Here is a 21,899-nt window from a genome sequence, read left to right on the forward strand (position 1 = left end):
ATCCGTTATTTGAAAGGCCATGAGTAAATTACATATGTACACCGAATTTAAGGCGGATAATAAAAACGACTGCAGAGATCACTGTCATAAAAACCTCGACTTTTATTTATTTATTTTTTTAACCATCTCTTTATTGGCATTTTACATAAATTGAAGAGCTTTCTACCAGCAGATTCCTCAGTCTTTGTGTGAACTAGATTTTGCACTGGATTCTGTCACCCCCTTGTGGCTGCTGTTTATACACCACTGAAGTAAAACCCTGTGTTTGAGGTATTCAGTGCTACCAGAAAACACAAAAATGTATTAATGCTTGTATTGCAACAGCTCAAAGCAAGAGCATTATGAAGAAATGAAATTCAAATACCAATTGCCCCCTAAAATACGCTCAAAGTTTATTAGAAAGATTTAGACATTACAAGAATGTTTTCTTTATTCATTTAATTTAGCACAAGACTTGTTTTAAAAATGTGGTGATGCAGAGTGGAGTCAATGTCCTATGATAAATAAAGTTTTACAGAAATAAACAGGTGTTTGTGACATTTTCCACAGTTGTTTTTTTTTTTTTTTTTTATAACTATTAATACCCATTATTGACAGTGAGAAAAATGTGATGAGTGAAATTAATGACATGAAAAAAAAGGGAAAAATTGTGCACAGCTTTAAACAAGGCATTCCTGTGCATAATTAGCTGTATTGTTACATTTTTCCTGATTGAACAGTCATATGTGGCAAAGACTAGTTGCAAAATGGAGTGCAAAACACCTGAGGTTTTCATGGTGAAATATCAATTTACCCTTGTGGACAAAACAACAAAATATTTTGCTTTCATCGGGTAGGAGTGGATTTTTTTTTTTCTTTTCAGTATTGGCAGCACGAAGGAAATCCAATCCTTCAAATGCAAAAGACGAAAGCAGAATAAGGAGTGAGTCTCCCAAAATGTGTCCCCCTCATTTCTTGGCTTGCTTAGTGACCATGTTGCGGGGGGGAGTCACAGGACGGCTGCCGTTGGGCTTCTTCTTCTCAGCTGGTTTTAAAATCTACAAGAAGAATAAAGACAAGAGTTCACATTATTAGATTGGATAAGCCTCTTTGTCTAGAGTGACATTCATCTTGGGCATTCGAGAGAACACAGTTAACATGTTATAGTACACAACATATCCATACACACTCAAAACATACATAACGAGATATTGCACATTCACTTACATATCAGTGTATTTCACTCAGCTGTTGTAAAATCCCTTGACACATCAATTTATTACACTAGATATTGCACCTTGGTGCTTCACTATTCCACACACCCTGTCTGTCTCTCTCTCTCTCTCTCTCTCTCACACAGACACACACCTCCATGCTGTCCAGATGACAGTTTCAAATATTTGTCAAAAATCTCTAATAATAGAAGCCCTGTATTGGAAACGGTGCCATTGTCTCTTCCGCCTCTTTAAAAAAATTACAAGCCTATTTACCAATTCACCAATGGAGTATTTGCTCAATAAAGAACAATTATTTATACACAAGTTTTTCCTTTGTTCAGACAAAAATACAAGATAGAGCTGTTCATACCTGCTTGACAGTTTCGACTGTGGCGCCTGTCAAGCAGGTATGAACAGCTCTATCTTGTATTTTTGTCTAAACAAAGGAAAAACTTGTGTATATGTCAATGAGAGACCAAATGAACTTAATCAATTGGAAGAACAATTATTACTCTCTAAAACCTAACAATTCAATGACATCTTGTCAAAATCTATGCTGCCGAGGTGTGTTCAAAACACTTGGGGACAACAAAGGACATACTGTAAATGCTGACTGGTGCACTTTGCCGAGCCAGCCCAGCAGCCTGGATCCCTGGATGTCGGGTCTTTGTTGGTCATTCAGGGATTCCAGGTATAAACACTGATAAAGTTCTACGGATTGACTCTGTTACCAAAGGACTCGTGTCAGTCAGCACAGTTTTAAAATATCTGTCATGTGGATGGGCGTCATTCATTCCACCCAGGCCATCCCAGAGTACAGAGTACACCCAGAGTTTCTGAGCCTCCATCATCACTAAGCAGATGCTGACATTTGGATGATTAAAAAAAATAATAAATAAACTACCTTTTTTGCTTAGTGCATAAACTCCTTTCCCATGTTTTAACCGCCAACAAAGATTTACCGGCATTTAGCTGGTGACTGGTATTAATCCCCCACCTTTGTAATCTGGAACGATAGAACTTTTTGGATTAACCAAAAACAATTGTTTGAATGTTCACTGAAAATCCACTTCCTAATTCTCCCGGCCAGGCAGCACTCTTGAGGAGATCATATGTTTGGTTTGGTTTGCTGTGTGTGTGTGTGTGTCTGTGAGTGAGTAATATTATATAAATTATTATTATATATATAGCAATATTTTACGACTGTAAAATATTACATGTGAAACATTCATCACCATTTCATTTAAACTATTTGCCTAATCTTTGCATTGCAGGTCATTAGTGTGTGTGTGTGCATTCATGTGTGTGTGTGTGTGTGAGAGAGAGAGAGAGAGACCTTTCATTATTTTGAATTTTGCCATTTTAATTTGTGTTCTTTTTGAAACACAGTTTCTGTCAAAAGCCAAATGACTCCTGGAAAGAGCCAGAAATGGCTGGTGAGCCATACGTTCCACTGGTGTAATGTGTGTACTGAGGTAAAACGCAAACAGAGAGAACAAGAACTTGAGAGGGTTTGGGAGTTTTAAGGTATATTTTCTATGCTGTACGCTATTATATTTGAATCATGCAGTAATTTATTTTGTAATTTGGAAACCATTTGACAATATAATTGGCTTCTGAATCCCTCTTGAGTCTTGCTCAGCACATATGGTAGTATCCAGTCCAGAAAAGGAGAGAAACACCTGGTGGACATCTGAACTCTGAGTGCACTCTTCTAGTTAGTGCCATTTTAATTTTGGGCTGTAACCACTACAGTTAATCCTACAACTTAAGCCATTTCTAAATGGATATAGAAAGACAAATGCAAAATTTAAAAATTAACAAGGTTTACTGGCAATAACCAGTGGCTGCATGGCATTCATTATTGTTTAATTACACAATACTCCACATTTATATGGTACAATAAAATACAGTGCAAACATATCCTAAAAAAGGAGAGGACAGACAACAGAAAAACAAAACAGCCGATACACAAGTGAAGCATCTCACCTGAAACGAGCACATGAGGGTCTCATCCACACTCATCATGGCACCAGCATTATCAAACTCCCCACAATAGTTTGGTGCTGAGAACAAAGTCACAAGCTGCCTCTTTGCAAAAAATTCATAGCCATCCTCAACAACCTGCGAGTTTGAGAAAAGTAGAGGACAATAAGAAAAGGAAAGCATTAGCACAAAATTATGCATATACATGTTAATACTATGACATAACTATAAATACACATAATCCACTCAAATACAAAAATATCAGTGAATGCCATTATGTTTTTTAAGCACACTCTGTATTATGCACATACATCATTCCAAGTATATATGCAGACTGGCAGGTATAGCCTACTGTCGACTGTATGTCTGCAATGTCCTTTCCACACTATGTGAGGTCCTGCTGTCCTTGTGCGTGGTATGTACTATGAACTGTGCAAACTGTCGATATGTTCCCACAGCAATGTCACAACGTGAATGCCTGACGTGATTCTGATTACCTGATGGGCACGACAGATCAGATCTAGGTCATGCTTGTGCAGGAACTTGGCCACCACCTCTGAGCCAAAGGTAAACGATACACCCCTGTCGTTCTCCCCCCAGCCCAAAACGTCCTTGTCTGGATCAGACCAGAGCAAGTCGCAGAGCAGACCCTGATCGGGCACATCGGTGGGGCGCATGACGCGTCTGATCTGCTCCATGGACTGAAGGTCAGGTGACAGTCCTAAAAGAAAAGGCCGTACAATATAAATAAACATAGCAGCACAGAGGTCGATACAGATTACGTCTGGATGAGGCCACAATTGGCTGACAAACTCCAAGGACAGCATTACTGAAGGATAAACGGCAGCGGTAGTTAACATCGAAGGAGGAGTATTTTACAGCATGTATAAAATTTAAATAGCCGTTGTGACTGGTGGTGTTAAGGGATATATACGTCAAAAGATGATCACTTACTTGACTCTTTAAACACGAGCTGCTTTTATCCTAAATGCATAAACACTAGTGCTAAAACTATTAATCTACGAGTCAATCGACAGAAAATGAATCAATGTAATTTTGAACAATTCATTATTTTAATAATTTATCAAGTAAAATATCAAATATTTGCTAAATTGCCATAGCTTGCTTCTTTTCTCTATTCCTATCAATACTTGTAGGTTTTGTTTTTTGTTTTTTGTTTTTTTGGCTGATTTTTGGACTAAGGAAGCAATTTTGAACACATTTTCAGCTCTGGTAATTAGTGACGGGCATAACTCATTATTTGTAAAATTATGATAATTATCATTCGCTGCAGCCCTAATAAACAAAACCCACCTCCATGGCAGCAAAAGATCTTCTCATCAACAATGGCGGCAATGGGGAGGCAGTTGAAACAATCTGTGAATGTTTTCCAAAGCTTGATGTTGTACCTTCTTTTACCTAGAACAGAGGAATGAGAAAAAACTACAATTCAGTGCGATGTCACCACAGTAACAACACTACCATCACCGCTATAACATGTGGAAATAAATATACAGTGTAAAATAGCTAGATTTACAACCATACAGACCTTATGTGAAGAGTAGAAAATAAACAAAGAGTGAAAATTTTAAAATTTACAATGTGTACTAGAGAAATAACTGGGACAAATAAAAAAGCCAAACAACAATGAAACCTAAAGCATATATTTACCACAATCACCAGTACTACAAATCACAGAGGAATCAATGTAAGGCCAACACATAAGGGGGGGACAATTGTTGGGGTAGCTACAGTGAATCAATTTTTTAATCTTTACAATCAGCATACTCACACTCATCATAGAAACCATATATTCTGTTGATTGAGGCGCACTCATGGTTTCCCCTCAGCAGGAAGAAGTTCTCAGGGTATTTTATTTTGTAGGCCAGCAGTAGACAGATGGTCTCCAGAGACTGCTTCCCTCTGTCCACATAGTCTCCCAGAAACAGGTAGTTGCTCTCTGGAGGGAAGCCCCCATACTCAAACAGCCTCAGCAAGTCATAGTATTGCCCGTGGATGTCACCTGCAGAGACCACACATAAATCCAACATAATAAATGATATGTCGCCTTCAAATATTTGCTTCAGAAGTGATGATCGATTATTACTTTCCAAAGCCGTGCCCTTTTGAACACTATTCAAGGCAGGGCTAAGGGTGCTTTCCATAAAACTAGTAAATACGCACTTCAAGATCTTACTCACCGCAGATCTTGAGAGGGGCTTCAAGCTCCAGAAGAATGGGTTGACTGAGAAAGATCTCCCTTGACTTGAGGCATAATCCACGAATCTCATTCTCCTGCAGCTGCACATTCTTGCCAGGCTTTGCTCCTCTGACTGCATCCACAACACAACCAGAGGACGGTCAATAACAACACAAGTTACACGTTACACCAGCTAGCTAACTAGATCTTGTGTCTTTTTAAGATGTGAGAATGTCAGGGAGACTACATGAGGATTTTGTGGCGCGCAGGGATGCGGAATGCTGTGTTGGATTCGTGTTAGTGTGTGTGTGCGTGTGTGTGTGTGTGTATGCATGGGTGTGTGCGTGAGTGTGTGTCTGTTTAACAAAATACACAGGCAAGTCATATTCTCACACCACAAACAACACACAAGATGGAATATAATAGTCAATATTGTGGAATACCTACCTAACGTTAGCTAGTATGGCTAGTCACCTCTCAAGATGTTGATAAACATACGCTAACGTTAGCTACGATAGCATGCGGATAAAGGAAGCAGTGTTATATGGAAACAAATTTAGCATTTTACTTACCTTCTAAAAGGCGCTGGATGATACTGTCTATATTGAGTTTGTCAACATCAGCCATTGCGACGTTGGAGGCTATTAAAATGGACTCGGTGAAATCTGGGTCTTGTGTTTAGCTTCTGCGAGCTAGCTATTCTAGCATTAGCTAACGTTACCTAATGTTAGCTTGGTGGGTTTTCTGGCTGAGAGACGTGATGTGACCCTGATTATGTTTAGCTGCTCACTGACGCCTTCATCAATCTAATAACCTACTTGAACATCTCACTTTTCAAAAAAAACCCGCATTTAAAGCTGGCGTCCGCTGAAAACCGGGACTAAAGTCATGAACGTCAGCCGCACTAGCCGTTAGCTAGCGGTTGTGTCCCCTGCCTGCTCTTTATGCCGCACCTAGACGGGCTAGCTAGCTGCTCACAGGAGGCTGGACCGTGGCTGCTCGGCTGCTGCCATCTGCTGTACTGGAATGGAGACGGAGCTCTTGTACGAAGTGCTACAAACGAGAGAGCGTTTACAGGAAAAAAGGACGGATCCCGAAATAGAAAACAGTGAAAAGGAGATTGTGTGAAATCGAAACGGACTGTGTGGGGCCTGTAGCTCTGCCGTGACAGCGTCTAGTTCCTGTTTGTTAAAGAGACTAGTCACTTCCTTTGGTTGGTAGGGTACTACAATGGGTCCTTTTAATTTTAATTTCCCCCCTTTAACCTGTATTTAACCAGCGAATGCGTGCTGTTTCTCAAGCTATGACACGCCTCATATTTATTCATTCAGCTGTTATACACTAAGAGCACAACCAGTTGTCTTCGGCTGGCCAGAGAGCAGCTGCGGAGTGATATTCACTCTCCCAGAGTTACAGCTGATTCAACTGCACTCACACTACTTTTCTGATGTAACCACGGGGAGTAAAGCCACAGACAAATCTGACTTAACACATTGGGAATGAGAGGACTCAGAGAAAGATCTCCTTCCACAGTGGTGTGACTCAACAGTAATTGTTGTTTCTCACTCACATTTCTCACCCAGACTGAGGCTGAAACTAGCAATTTTCCTCTCAGACACCTGCTTCCTTAACATCCAGTCTGCTGCCTTCTTCCCCTTCATCATCAAAACTTTATGCCTCTGCAGATATGAATGCGATTAAATCTTTGTATAAAGCTTCTTCAATACAGTTGCCAGTAAAATCAATGCGGAAAAATTAAAATGCTGCCATTCAGGTAAATACATTTAACAAAGCATTAATGCCAATGGATTAGGTAAATAAACCATACTTTTCAAATACCCGCTTTTTCCTGAGAACAAATATTTTATTTTACCTATTAAGATTAAATTACAATCACACAATAGTCATCACATGTGCAGAGATATGAATGCGAGCCTGCGATTGTCTTAAGCTTTCAGTTTCTGTGGCTGTCTGTGTGATAAGGTACATGAGGGTATCACTGCTCAGACATAAGCCAGTGGTTTAAATGCACAGCGGTCCACCCAGCTCTCAGGAGAGCTTTCCCTCGATGATATGTGTCTATTCTTGATCTTTCTCCTCCCCATGTGTGATGATGTACACCAGGTTCTTGTAGTCTAGGTTCCCTGCTACATCTGGAGGGAATGCAGTGAACATCTGCTCCATCTGTAGAAGGAAAAAGATTGTGTGTGTGCGTGTGTGTGTATGTGTGTGTGTGTGTGTGTGAGAGAGAGAGAGAGAGAGAGAGAGAGAGAGAAAGAGAGTAAATGCATGATTAAAACTCATACAAGTGTGAAACAAAGTGTAAATAGTATTAGCTCATGTGTAGCATTTGCCACGGAATGGAGTATTTGTTATAGTGGAACAAACCACAGGACATTGTCAGCAAGTGAACGCATCTAACCTCTTCAGGCGAGAACCTGTCTGCCTGGGTGGTCAGCATCTCTGTCACACTGCAAAAACAAGCAGCGGTGATGAGGAGGCTCTGCGTTCACCTCATTCAACATCAGTGCACTACAAATTTACTCACAAGTCCTTCTTTAAGGTTCCCTTTCCTTCAGGATCAAAGACTTTAAAAGCATTGAGGATTGTCTCCTCTGGATCAGCGCCTAAATAGTGACATAAATATGAATGTATAAAGGGCTGTCAACAATCAGTGAAGAAGTAAAGTGGGTATCACATGTATCTGAAGAGTAGTGTAGGTTCTGAATGCTCTTTAACATTTTCTATGGCTCTGGATATGACAAAGCCATCCCCTTACCTTTTAGTTTCTCCCCAAACATAGTGAGAAAAACAGTGAAATTAATAGGTCCTGGTGCTTCCTTCAGCATGTCATCAAGCTCTTCTTGCTTCACATTTAAACGACCTAGAGAAGGGTGCAGGATTAGGGGCTATAGGGTGCACATGGTATACAAGTGCATACATCCACATATGCACAGATACAGACCCAGACAGAGAAGACACATAATGAAACAAAACAAAGACTTTGATCGGCTTACCCAGAGCTGCAAATGTGTCTCTTAGGTCGTTCTTGTCGATGAAGCCATCTCTGTTCTGGTCCATGATAGTGAAAGCCTGTTGAGGTGTTATTGTTACATGCTGCGTCTATGGTGGTGCATACATTCATCATAGTATAAATCACTCTACAATTCATTTGATTTGAAAGAATGCAACTGGCAGAGCACTGACTTCTTTGAACTCCTGGATCTGGGCCTGTTCAAACATGGAGAACACGTTGGAGTTGGCTCCCTCTGCTCTCTTCTTTGCTTTCTTGGGTGCCTGCAGGGTTTGACAATGACAGTCTAATTAGATACAGTACTAATGGTGCAATCATCACCTGGCTCTGCACTTGTGCTTCACTCATTATCGGTTTACCATGACAAATGTGCTTATGATAACAAGCCAATAAACAGCAAACTTACCAAGTGTGGGGCATTAACGGCACTACGGGCAAGGTTTATACTGGGGAGTATGTTTCATTATGGAGAATTAGAAACAGTGTCAGTTTGTGATGGAAATATTTACCCATGCCTCCAATTTTCTGGGAATCTATACTGAGTCTGGGGAGGGCGTGGTCCTCTTGCCTCACTCCCAGAGCCCCAGGATCACACGAGGGATTATTCTATAGGACCCGGGTGGTGACAGGATGGTACACTGAGCCCTGTTTGATTGGAAATCCCTTGGAGGCAAGGATTATGTTGAGCTATTTACATGACTGCCAAGGAACAGTGAAAAACAGTGTAAGCGAATGTAGTGCGATGACATCATATTGCTTGGATTCACAGGCCCCTCGACAGCTGCTGTCTAACCCTTGTTGTGGATTAGCTCTCAAGCAGTTGTACATCACATGGGTGGAAGGTCATTGTGCCTCTTGGCATTTCTCTCAGCTGCATTTTTCAGATTTAAATATTGTTTGCTTTGAGCTACTTCCCCATACAAATCAACCTGAATGCACCAACAGAAACTTTTTTGCATGCCACATTAGCTCCTCTCCTCTCCTCTGTTCTTACAGTGTCTTCACTGGTGTGAGTGGACCAGGATCTATAATATATTAGAGCATGCAATTAATGTAATACGGTGTACTGCCCATTCATACAGATTATACTCACTCATTCCAATAAATTTACCATTGATGCTTAGTTTAGGCTCAGTATGAATAATAAAAGATAATAGAATAGACACTTCTAGCACATGCCCTAAGGGTGCGCTATATAAAATTGCAAGGGTTGATTGAAGTGAGGACCGTTTAGACTCAACTGACAAGAAACCATGCAATAAGCACATATTTCACCTATCAGAAGAATCATTTGGCCTTTGTGCTTTTTCCACTTTTGTCAGTTGAGACTACACCGTCCTCACCTTTAGAAATTTTGCGTAGTGCACCTTTAACCATGAACCATGCAGAGTGTCTCCTTAATGTGCACAGTGGTAAAAACTAACCTTCAACAAATCATGCTACCCGTGCATCCTTGTTCTCTTGTTTTACTCTTAATGTGATGAAATGCTACTATAATCTAAAGGAGAGGCCAGCAGAAGACACTCACCATGATTCAGTGGCGGAGGATGAGAACCAAGGACTGTTCCTGATGCTGTGTGATGGAACAGTTCTCAAAACAAGGGGTAGATATACTGATCCCTTTCCCCTCCACAATGATGCCTGCCTTTGTGCTATAAATACCCCATGCCCTCTTTAGGCAGAGACCCAGGTGAAGAGGACTAGTCCCTGGTCCTCCCCTGCGGTTCATTGTCAGAATTTAAACTGCATGAGATTTAGGGGTAACAGCCAAACACACCACCCCATTACTGGGACACAAGAATAACAACAGCACATAGCTAGACCGTGATTGACAATTCCACTTGTTGGGCTCCATTGTCCAGCTGTCCTGTTAGCGCTCCATGGAGACCACAACTATGTTATGATGAGATCCCTTTCTGGGTAGCACAATGATGGGAACTATTACTCAAAGCTTTCTGAATCCCCCTGTAAGACTTGATCATAAACAGATCATCATGATGTGGAAAACATTAGTGAGGAGCCACATTCAGAAAACATGCCTCAGGAAAAGTGTGTGTGTGTGTGTGTGTGTGTGTGTGTGTGTGTGTGTGTGTGTATGCGCACATTGGTGTACTCAGCAATGGTGGTTTACAGGATTTCAACAATTTATGTGATTTTTCATTTATATATATCTATCTATACATATAGATACATATATTTGGTGGGATTTAAGCTCTAGTGTGTGTGTTCTCAACTGGTTAACAGAAATACTCATCAAAAAAATTTTAAATAAAAAAAATTATTTGTAAAGTTAATATGTCAAAAAATCAAAGAGGGGACATGGAACTGCAAATCACAAATGTTAGGTAGAACTCAAAGACACTAATTCGACAACAGTAGGTCTGAAATCATGTTTTATTTTTGTATGTCAAACATGCATTCACTTAAATTATGTTTTGCAAAAATCATGTGCGAATCTAGTGATGATATTTTCATCCATAAGCCATGTATAATACAAGCTGTTGTGGAGGACTACAGTCTCAGATATTCAGTGCTCTAAGGAGCAAGAATCATTTGAGAGAAGGTTTGAATCTTTAGCAGTTACAGAGCTGCGGTTGTCAAAGCTGCACAGAGGCACTTGGATAGGAAAATGGTTCAATATAACATTTGTGGTGATCATTTGACTTTTGCTTCTTTTGAGGCCATTGACAAATGTAACATTTTCATTTAAAACATTTTTGCTCTTAAATCTCTGAGGAAATAACTGGAAGGTGACAATTTCATTTTTTTGCCATTCAATTACGCAGCAGAGATTGTGAATTAAAGAGGCTTTGGCAAATGGAAGTAATTTCCAGGAATATATTTTGTTATGGTAGAATGAGAGGCAACATTGGCATTTTGTGATAGAGGCTTTCGCAGATGTAAATGGCACAAAAAGAGCTGAACTGGTATAAAACCTTTTAAAGCTCAAACAACTTGACAGCAGGCAAACTCCCTCATATTTTCAAGCATAACAAAGCAGCCTGCCATGATGCATAATAATCAACACAAAAGACAATGTTTAAGTCTGTGATTATTATCAAAGACAGGGGTTATCAAACTTTTTCAAGCTCTGGCTCCCTATATTGAATTTCATTGAGCTGTGGACTTCATTTAAAGTGATTTTGCCCTTGGCACCCTGATTAGAAAAGATACTAAATTGTTCAAATGCCATACTTGAACACTAACAAATAGATTCAAACTGGTGAGAGTAAAGCATAATGTTAAAATGATCACTCTTATTTTATGTATGTTGCATATATTTCTAGTGAATGTGAAGTAATTCTTTGCTGGAGACTCCCAGGAAGCTCCTCAAGGACCATTGGGGGGATCTAGACCCCATTTTGAAAACCACTGATCTAAGATACATGACTCTCACTGGGGAGCTGTTGTAATAGGGGGAGGTGAGATGCGAAGTGAAAGTGTTCAGTCATGGACAGAAAGCGAAACATCGCATTTGTATTCTTCTGACCGGTGACATGTGAGCTTATATGGAACCTACATTTGCTCGGATTTATTTTAAAAGATGTGACAAAGTGCTGGCAGAGGCCTCTTGATGTGATGCTCCTCTCAGTGTCTCACCTTCACACAGAAGTCACAGGATGTCTCAGTAATCATCACTGCTCCTCTATTAGAGGTGCTAAGTCTGTGGGTTCACTGTTTGCCCAATGTTAAAATGACAAGCCATCCTCCTCAGCTGAGGACAAATCATTAGGGGTTTATGTTCATGGTGAAATTAAGTGCTTTTTTTTTTCTTTTTCTTTTTTTTTTTTTTTTTTTTGATTATTATTTTTTCATCATTTCTTCATGTGACAAAATGCCGATGGGAGAAGGGTGGACACATAGGCCATGAGCGGCTCCTTAATCCACAAATCCACTATCTGCAGGCACATGGTCCCATGCCACAGCATGCTACTGAGCCTGCAGAATGGGCAGCAAATACATGTTCACAAATACATTTTACAGATCTTCCATCTGTACCATGAATGTTGCATGTATCATGCACTTTAAATGCTGTCACAACAGTGAGAGAGAGAATAGAAAGTGCGCTTGAAGTCATACTCGTTGATGCAACTGTCGCTGACATTGGGGCTCTAATAATAGATCTTTACCCTTTTCTGAGTGCTCCCAATTAATTTTCCATTAATTGGAAGCACAGAGTAGACTTAGACTTCTGTCAGAAGTGCACACTATGTGGACTTTGACTTTGACGCTCTCTCTCATTAGTTTGACATCCATTTACCCATCTTGTCCAGTAGGTAGTGCTAGCAATCCACAACATCCACTATTTTAATTTGCCAAGGCAAACTGATCTTGACTCATAGTCAGCAACATTAATAAATCCCATTGTTACTGTCTAAATTTGGTGCTTCGCCTGATGATAATTTACTACTTAGTTTGCCGTATATCTCAATAATTAGTTTGCTTAGTTTGCTTTAGCTGCTGCTGGTATATTTTTTCTACAATAAATTTACTCTGGATCTCATCTGCATCATACACCAAATGAGGTATTTCATTATGTTGATAAGGTTTCGACATCAGTATATTTTTTATTTGTAAAAATTTCAAGGCGTAATCAAATTTCATAATGAATATTTTAACAAATCTTGATATGGTCCACAAATCACTCACCAAGTAAAATATTGCCTGTAGAGCAGTGAAAAATGCAGATGCCCAGACAACATAAGGCCTTGTGTTCAAGTACACAGGACGTTGCCTTTATCAGTGTGGTTAATGCAAAAAGCTTTGAAGTGATGGTCTGCCTTAGATGCAGGGTTTGTGCTCTCCCTTTCACTCAGCAGCACAGACTCCAAGCCCTCGTTGTAAATAATTATTTTTTCTCAGGTTAAATTAAAGTTAAATAAAAGATTAATGTCGGTTAATTGTCGGTTCAAGACTTCAACCCTCAGCCCCGCTGAGAGCCATAATGTCACGCTGTTCTAAATGTGAACCCGCTCAGTCAGCAGAGATCTCTTGCTTTTTGGCAGGCCATCATTTGAAATAAGATTTTGTTTTAACTAATGTGCCTGGTTAAATAAGCGTTGAAACAGTAACCAGTGTAACAAAAGTTGACAAAGTAACTGACAATAGCAAAGCATGTACACAGGATCAAAACAGAGGAACAATCAGACAGTCTTTGCTGGTGTGGCTGCTGCTGCAGTCTCTGTAGTGGTGTGAGGTGCATTTTGTCTGATATGGTTGTGGTCTGCCTCATGCTCAAACCTCAATTTCCATCCCACTCATGACTGTCATAACAGTTCTGGGTGACTATTGCTATCCCGTTGTGTCTTATTATCACCAAATACGTGCCATTTCATATGGAATATCCTACTGTATAGGATTCCACAGAGAGGCAGCGCTGCTCTTATTCATCAATCAAATTTTTCATATTTACTAGCTGAAACAGGAAAATGTGTACATGTTTGTCTTATTTGCCTGCAATATGGACACTCCTCAGTTTGATTGGAATTATGATTGGTCGAGATAATCATGCATTACTTTTCAAACTGAAGCCTTTTCAAAACAGTTTATTATTTTTGAATGGGGTGATAAGACCGGCGGTGGCCTGTGGTGTTTTGTTGATAACAAAACAGGATGCTATGAGATTCAGCTAATCTCTTGAGGTTGACAAGGACAAAGTATCAGTCCCTGGAGCTAGGGATTGTGGGTCCAAGCCTCACCTGGTTCCCCTAGGTGCCTGGATGCTCTATATTATTGTCAAGCTGGAAGGATGCAACAGAACAGAGTGTACCTATCTCTAAGCCAAAGAAAAAAAGAGCTGGAAATTCCTTGTTGATTGCATTTGTCTGTGCTCTACAAATTTTAAATCACATTTCATACACGGGCTCGATGTGCTGGCAGAATGAGAGCTGATATGACATAGTGTCCTGGAGCGAGAATCAGAACCAGAGCCTCAATCTGGTTCAGTGTCACACTTCAGTCCCAGCTGACCTTACATTCTCACCCCTCTGCTCAATTATGTGTGTATGAGCATGTGTCTCAGGGACATATATGAAGAAACAAATTGCTAATCACACAATGTGGTGATGAATGCTCTACTAAAAAGTTCATTAGCATTAACGTTTAATTATAACGGATGGATGTCCCAAAACTATGTCAGGAAATCATAACCCAACAGCCTACATTCCCAAAGACCTCAAAACCCTTGGCTGAGGAAAGACGTGTGACTCCTTTATTTTTGGTTAATACCTCGTGTGCACCTTTGTGAGCTGTAGCTAGACTTCAACTTTATTCTAATCTACAGTAGCTCCGATATTAAGTTCTCTGATATATCACAGCTGTGATGCTCATTACATTTGAATTCTGCATCTCAGCCAGCCTCGCCCTAGTGCAACAAATAAAAGGCAATAAGTGAAACTTTTAATAAGCTGCCTTCACTTTCCCCCAAAGGTGTTTTTCTATGACAGAATATGTCATTGTCCCCCGAGGAGCTAAAAATATGACTCATGAGGATATTATTTTCTACTAGGGACTGATTTTACGGGGGATATCAGCGAGAAGCTGCTGTACATCGTGAGGCTTATCCTCTGTGATCAGGAGGTGGAAAGTGGATTAAACCACTGGTTTTGAGAATACCTTCACTGACTGATAATGGTATAATTAATGGAGGAAATCAAAACAATCTTCATTTGCAAATGACTCTGTTTCAGAGCTGTGTAAGTGTCAGCAGGGGGAGCAGCCGGCACCAATACTGTAGCACCAGGCTACAAGAGCCTACAGTGTGTCCTGTGACCAGTGGAATGAGTTATTTTAAGTGGACAAAGAGCACACTCATGCTTGATTAAGTAAGGTTAGGTGAAATACCATAGCTTTGCTGTCATGTCATGAAGTCATTAAAAATTGTGGGGAAGTTAAACTAATTAAACTTATCTCAATGCACTATTTTATAATCTTATAATTGAACTTACACACATGTTTACCTTTACCTCAAGGGATATACTAAATTTGCAAGCCCCATTTTTTTCTTTTCTTTTTTTATTAACATGCACGCAGCTAGACAATATAATCATGCACAGATTATGGACACAAAATGCATTTATTTAAAGCTACAGCCACTGTAAAATGTTAAACATGATCAAAATGTGTATAAAGACATATTTACACGTAGTCTCGGATGTCTACATTTACAGGGAAAACGGTATGAAAATGTAAGTCATGCATTTCAAAAATCATTGTATCAATTAAAATACGCTATAGTATAACATAACACAATGCGCTGTAGAGATGTGCAACGTTTAACATTTTATCTATTTTATGCCATGTTCTATTTGTAATCTGAAAGTCTTAAACTTTGAGTGCAGTCTGAACCCACACAAGCAGATAAATAGTGCGATTTGCATAATAAGAGTGAGAAAACTGCAGGTGGACAAAGTGACATTTAAAAAGGAATAGTTACAAACAGAGTGGATAATGCACTCTAATTTCCTTCGCTTGCTCTATGCTTCATTTTTTATTTTTTATTTTTTTGTTCCTCACATGTGCCTCTGCAATAAACAGACTAAAAAAGTAGGCTTGGCTAAATTCCCTGAACTCCACTAATCTACACATCATCTCCTTCCCTTTTCCAGACGGTATCGATCAACCCCCCCGCTTTTACGTCAGTATTGATAACTTTGCCAAAGCAAAATCAAGTGCAATTGTCCAGTTAATGTTGGAGACGGACGCATGGATACAGTTGCTTTTTACTTTTCAAAGACCGGGCTAGTTCGCCAAAATGCCTCTTATTTTTTTTCCCCCACTGCTACCAAACATGTTGGTAGACTTTCCAAACATATCGGTGGACTCTCGTGTTAAGTCTGTTCATTACTTTTTTTTTTTTTTTTTTTTTTTTTTTTTTTTTTTTTTTAAAGTACGACCAGTAATCGTAAACGTTGTTTAACGAGGGGGAATCCAGCCCACATATTTATTGCAGCCGCTGAAAAAAATCTCCTCAATATCCCCCAAGATGGCCGCCGATGTAGGATCGATGTTTCAATATTGGAAGAAATTTGATCTACGGCGGCTTCAGGTTAGTGTTATTCTCACCTTTCTCGGCGTATTTTTCCAGCGGTATGTCATGCTACTTTACTCCGGTATGTGTTATCTCGTTTTGGGCGAATGTACAACGAAAGCCGGCGGTGTTTGCATTGATAGTTATTAGAAATTGATCCCTCTTCTGCCTTTGTTCAGTTCAATCATTGATCAGCGGTGGAGCGACCGTTGAGCAGCACAGGCTCTGTTAGCCACACCGCGCTGGGATCAGCACCGCGGACAGCACTGATGTTTACACAGGCTACATTAGCTTTTCTGCTTTTTACTATTATTGTAAGCGACAAACACCGCTGTACATGCACGGAAACTTTTAATGCGCCCCTGAATCTCGGTTCTTGGACGTAGGCTGTAACTTTTTTCCACCCAGCTTAGTGTTTTATGCCGTTCGTGTCGACGACCGTTGCGTTGTTGCTGCATTTTTTTACTACTCTGTTCGCAATTATTGTGATTAGCTTACAATATATATATTTTTTACTGTCTTCAATCATTGGCATGCGGGAAAGTTGAATTATGATTCAGAAAGTTTTTCGGCTGACATGAGTTGTTGTGTTCTTTCATTTAATGAGATTTGAGATTGTTATTTTTCTGTGGGTATAGCCTGTACAGCAAGAAGCGTCAGCTTACTGATAGTGCAACATTTAGGTTAGTTCTTTTCTATATGTTTTTTTGCAAAGCGGTGGCTCTCAGCATACAAGGCGCCGTAGCGTATACATGTCGTTTACATAAAAAAATCTTTCCACATAGGCTGCTTGAATTTTATAGCCTACAGATGCATAGCAGGTGAGCAGTTTGTTTTACCACAGCTTAGCGTGTGCCTATAGCTCCATTAAATAACATGCCATGCTCATAGCCTATAGCATAACCCACTGAGTTGAAAGTTGGATTTATAAACCACAATGCTGACAGGCTATGCGTTTGTATTCCTGATACCAAACATTGAAATAAGGTTGGAGAAGCTAAACGCTGTTTTCAGTGTGTCCACTCCGCCCCCCTTCTCCTCTCCCCTCTCCTGAAGCCGCATAGGGCTGCTTGGCCGGGGGGGCTGTGTAATTGTATTCCCCGCTAATGTTTGTAAATCAGCCTCGGCCGGCGCAAGGGCACCGTCTCTGCCGTATGACTGATGTTCTGTAACATGAGAAATGACAGGAGCATGGCAGCCCGGGTCCCTCGGAAAAGCCTACCGAGGAGGAGAAATCAGATCTGGTGGCTCTCGGTTGTCTTGTGTTGGTCGAGTGTTATTCCAGCTCCTAGCCGCTGGACCACTCATCTAGTCTGGGATCCACAGGGGCGAGGGAGCTATTGTTGTTGTGGCTTCATGTAGCATTTTGCCTAAGAAAACTGCAGGCGTCAGGCTCCTATCCCGATTCATAAAGAATCCATAGGGCTGCGTAACATTTGTGATAGATGTGCAGATCCAAGATTGTTTTTATTAAATGAGACTGAATAGCCATAGAGCTACATCTGAACTGCCCCTTAAGGATGCCCAAGCCATTACCCAGTGTCACGAGCAGTGATATAGTGGTAAATAATAAAAGGTGGGTTAGCTGGGAGCTCCAGTCAGTGGTCATCTTAGGGCAAACAGCCACCAGTATTAAGAAAAATCCATTCCAGGCTACTGCCAGAAAAGTGTTAATTTATGCTTGTTTTCCCTTACATGACCTTATCCTCACGTAACTTTCATCAGTTTGATACTACTTGCCATGAAGTTACCTTTTACCTCCAGTTAGTTGAGTTAATGCATGTGAAGCTTGTTCAAAAGTATGTAGTTTTGGCTATGATTGTGCAACTGGAATAAAAACTTTTGTCAGTCACCTGTGTAATTCTGCAAACACACTATTTATAAATTCGATGATGAATAAATTCTTTGATTAAGAATTTGATCAATAGTCTGCTTGCACAAATGGACAGGTATTAGTCAGGGTTATCATAGATCGCTGGTTTTGAAAGTAAATGATAACGAATACACACATGCTAAGACAAGAGATTTATATGTATTTCATCCACACATTGACACATTGCACATTGACTCTTAAAAGCATGCAGGATTTTCCATACATCCACTTATCTAATCTGGGAAATCACACATTTACGATAACTTCTCAGTGCAACATATGGTAGTAATACCATATGCTTTGTCAGTGTGTTGCTAATGTGTGTTAATGATCAGACGAAAAGAGACACAATTGTGTCGGTCCAAACTAGACGCAGATGTATTGAAGATGGTGGTTGTGTTGAAAACAATGTTCTTTTTTTTTGTGCCAAAAAGGTACCTCTTTCACTCTAAACCTTCCAGTATCTCAACAGACTAGCTTGGATTTTGAGCCCATTATCTTATTGGCAATTAACCAACTCTGATAAATATTCCTGCAAGCCCCTGGCTGCAAACAAGCCTGTAGTTTAAATGTGACATCCTCTTGTACATGTGTTAGGAATCAATTAATTCACTTATTTCTCATTCAGTCATGGCTGAAGCCAGTGTCAGGCAGGAAGTATAACATCATTACAGCTGTTTCATCATCAAGCCTATAGAACAGTTTTCTTGCAATATCTGAAGACCTCTACAAACTATTTTGGCAGTTCATGCAGGAACATTTATTTTCTCATTATAAGTTATTGTAACAATAAACTGAGTGTGCATTTTTTTTGTAAAATGTTTGTGTAGTAGGTTTGTGCCTCAGTTGTACAGGATGAATAATTCACCTGCAGGCTGCTGAAAAGAGGGCAGGGAAAGTACGAGGCATTGAGGTGGAGTGACCTTGGTTCCTGCTGGCTGCAGGTCACCCGGCCGTTGCCGCGGTAATCATTCACACCAGCCAGATGGCATTTCCGTGGGCGAGCATGAAAAGGACGGGTCAGGGTCTGTCCTGCCAGGTCCTGCCAGGCCCAAAAACAACTCTGGGCCAACACGGTACCGGGAGAAAGACGGCCCGTAGAAAGACTTTGCAGAGCCAGGTGATTAGGTGTGGTCAAACCAGATAGAAATGTGCTTATGTTACATTATTTAGCACAATTGTCTAATGCTGTCAACTGAAACTACTCTCTTTGTATTGTTCATAAATCAGCTGAACTACCATGCATATGATCATCTTTAATTGCTCCTCAAAACATTTTACAGTGAGGACTTGTGAGTGCTCCATCAAAGCCTCCAAACTTTTTCTTAGATTTTCTTTTATGGATAAGTTGAGAAAACTTGGGCTCCATGCCTTCACTGACTGGGTACCATAATCCCTCTGTTGTTTTTAGTGATGTCGCAATGCTGTGCTCATACAGCGTAATAATACTCTGCTTATTTGTTACCATTTCTTAGCCTTGTTTCCACAGTCTCTTCCATGAATCTACGAGGCAGCGGGGTTTTAGATCAGGAACAAAAGCTTGTGATTGTACTACATTTAGCATGACTCAGTTGCTCTGGTGTCAGCTCTAATCCACACACAGAGACAACAGTATTGCCAAACAGTGAAATTGCTTTGCAGCCTGTGAGCCTGGCTGCCTCCGCTGCCAGCCTGCTCTGTGTGCTGTTTGCCAGCAGCTCCCGCCCCCCCATACCAACCCTGCAATCTCAAATTGGCTGTGAAAATCGGTCTCTGTCTCCCTTTCATTCATGCTTTCATATATTTGTTTGCTGATATTGTTAATGTCACATGCATCAGTATAATCTCATTGTAGTGGAGAATAAGTGAGTCCATAGCTCTACAGATCTTGTATTATTTATCACAATGGCTGTATTATTTCGCTCAAATGCAGTGACGGATACAAAAAGCTTTAGAGCTGACCTCCAGTTCTTGCAGTGCATGATGTATATGCTCATTATTTTATTTTTGAAGACTTGTCTTTTCTTTTGTCAGATCTTTTCTAATGTTCAAACCGATTAAGTGTGGCGTTTAAATGCAAAAAGCTGTCTCATCTTCGCCATCGCCATCATCACAGGTTTCAGTTGTACATGCCTGCCATATAAACATTTCTTAACATGCTTTCATATTATTACTGCTTCTGTGAATCGATGGGTGGGGCATGTCTGTCACGGTCCCATTTCCTTTGAGTTGCCCCTCTTTTCCTTTGACAGTGACAACAAAGAAAATAAGAAAGAGGGAAGCTTTTACAGGACTATCTGGGGTAAATTGAGATGTGAAATCCAGGAGCCATAACCCCAGTACATAAAACGCAGGGAACATTAGAGAGCGAGAGGAGTGAAGCAGACTTGAGCATTAAGCTGTTTAACCTCACTGTGTAGCATTAGTGGTAGAGACTTCAAAGCAGATGCTTCAACATTGGAAGCAGAATGACAAATGGGTTTAGAGACAGCTACGGTGAGCATTCTCACAGAAAGACTAGGCCTGTCATTAATGTCAGCTTAATCACTTTGACCTTCCTTCAAGTAGATTTCCATACCTATCCACAGCCATTTTGCCTCGCTTATGCTCCTGTTTGCAGAATATATGCGCAGCTGTTTGATAAGCCTGTGTGCGATGATGTTACTGTCTATACCAGCGATTGCATACTTCAACTGTCCTGAAAGCTGTCGCATTAAAGTGCGGCGTGAACACTTACAGATGGAATTATTGATATCATGTGAAGCTACATATGATTTAGTGCTATTGATCATTAATGGTTTTACCTAATGTATTCTAATAATTCTGTCATTATCAGCCATCCTGCACTGGTCTTTTACAATTCTCACAGTCAGGAGTTTTCATATTTCGGAAGGCATGCTGTTTTAGCATCTTCTCTCGTCTAGTGTTTTGCCAAAAAACCAGTACCCCTAATGTTTCAGCAGGAACGCCCCCTTGGTAGTTGACAGTGCTTCATAGCGAGAGACGCCAGATTTTTCATAGCGGCGTGTTCTCCATTCTGCTGCCCCAAGGCTGGAACAATTGCTTTGCAGGAGTAAATAACCAGCTTTAACAAAACTTCAGGGACACATTAGTCTGCTGGAGGAAGGCTCCATGGTGGTAGGGCAGCCTCCTCTTCCCTCACAGCAAGGCAGACGGAAGCATCAGGAGGGGAGAGGTAATGGCTCGTCGGTATGGGTATAAAGCTGTGTCCTCTCTCCCTGCTGACAGCCAGTCCCCTGCCCAGCAAGTCCATATTGAGCCAGGTCTCTCCACCGCGGCCTCGCTTTATTTGTTTTGACTGTCTGACGCCACTGCAGACGTATTGAGCACTAGTCTTTTCTTGTTCATTTTACCGGGCTTACAAAGAATCCCTCTGCCCTCCCTCGCTCTCCCTCTGTCTTCCTCCCTCTCTCTCTCTTTTCATCCCTCTACCCGGCCTGCCTCAGCTGTATTTGGCAGGCCTTCTCTCGCTGTAATTCATCCCCCTATTGTCCATTTCGTCCTTCATGGCTTAAAAAAAAAAAAAAAAAAGCCAGCCTCATTTTTTATGTTTATTTATTTTTTGTTCTATTTTGTTGTTT

At 40.5% G+C, this 21,899-nt stretch overlaps 3 protein-coding genes across 3 annotated transcripts in view; 1 reads left to right on the plus strand and 2 right to left on the minus strand.

Annotated features, from left to right (window-relative positions):
• Nucleotides 1-380: 380 nt before the first annotated feature.
• Nucleotides 381-6,697, minus strand: LOC115364914 (protein phosphatase 1, catalytic subunit, gamma isozyme). Its single transcript, XM_030059585.1, has 7 exons — nucleotides 5,955-6,697; nucleotides 5,384-5,515; nucleotides 4,975-5,205; nucleotides 4,497-4,601; nucleotides 3,680-3,903; nucleotides 3,186-3,320; nucleotides 381-1,037 (listed from the first exon to the last, which is right to left on the minus strand). The coding sequence occupies exons 1-7, from the start codon at nucleotides 6,007-6,009 to the stop codon at nucleotides 948-950; spliced, it is 972 nt and encodes a 323-aa protein (XP_029915445.1). The 5' UTR covers nucleotides 6,010-6,697; the 3' UTR covers nucleotides 381-947.
• A 764-nt stretch (nucleotides 6,698-7,461) lies between these two features.
• On the minus strand, nucleotides 7,462-9,986 carry myl2b (myosin, light chain 2b, regulatory, cardiac, slow). Its single transcript, XM_030059586.1, has 7 exons — nucleotides 9,945-9,986; nucleotides 8,590-8,679; nucleotides 8,400-8,475; nucleotides 8,162-8,266; nucleotides 7,931-8,009; nucleotides 7,805-7,853; nucleotides 7,462-7,566 (listed from the first exon to the last, which is right to left on the minus strand). The coding sequence occupies exons 1-7, from the start codon at nucleotides 9,945-9,947 to the stop codon at nucleotides 7,462-7,464; spliced, it is 507 nt and encodes a 168-aa protein (XP_029915446.1). The 5' UTR covers nucleotides 9,948-9,986.
• Nucleotides 9,987-16,359: 6,373 nt separating this feature from the next.
• The window catches only part of cux2b (cut-like homeobox 2b), an 80,913-nt gene continuing 75,373 nt past the window's right edge, over nucleotides 16,360-21,899 (plus strand). The window contains exon 1 of the mRNA XM_030059587.1: nucleotides 16,360-16,463. Coding sequence (XP_029915447.1) covers nucleotides 16,401-16,463 — 63 coding nt within the window. The 5' untranslated portion in view covers nucleotides 16,360-16,400. The remainder of the gene's footprint in view (nucleotides 16,464-21,899) is intronic.

The sequence above is a fragment of the Myripristis murdjan genome, chromosome 9, assembly GCF_902150065.1.
Source record: "Myripristis murdjan chromosome 9, fMyrMur1.1, whole genome shotgun sequence".
NCBI classification, from domain to species: Eukaryota; Metazoa; Chordata; class Actinopteri; order Holocentriformes; family Holocentridae; genus Myripristis; species Myripristis murdjan.

Excerpts from the sequence above, each read along its gene's own strand:
- LOC115364914 (XM_030059585.1), bottom strand. The coding sequence starts at position 6,009 with ATGGCTGATGTTGACAAACTCAATATAGACAGTATCATCCAGCGCCTT. Across the intron at positions 5,206-5,383 it reads AGCCCCTCTCAAGATCTGCG|GTGACATCCACGGGCAATAC; the intron begins GTGAGTAAGATC and ends TGGTCTCTGCAG. Across the intron at positions 3,904-4,496 it reads GATCTTTTGCTGCCATGGAG|GACTGTCACCTGACCTTCAG; the intron begins GTGGGTTTTGTT and ends CTTTTCTTTTAG.
- myl2b (XM_030059586.1), bottom strand. Across the intron at positions 8,476-8,589 it reads AGATCCAGGAGTTCAAAGAA|GCTTTCACTATCATGGACCA; the intron begins GTCAGTGCTCTG and ends ACACCTCAACAG. Across the intron at positions 7,567-7,804 it reads ACAGGTTCTCGCCTGAAGAG|ATGGAGCAGATGTTCACTGC; the intron begins GTTAGATGCGTT and ends TTCCTTCTACAG.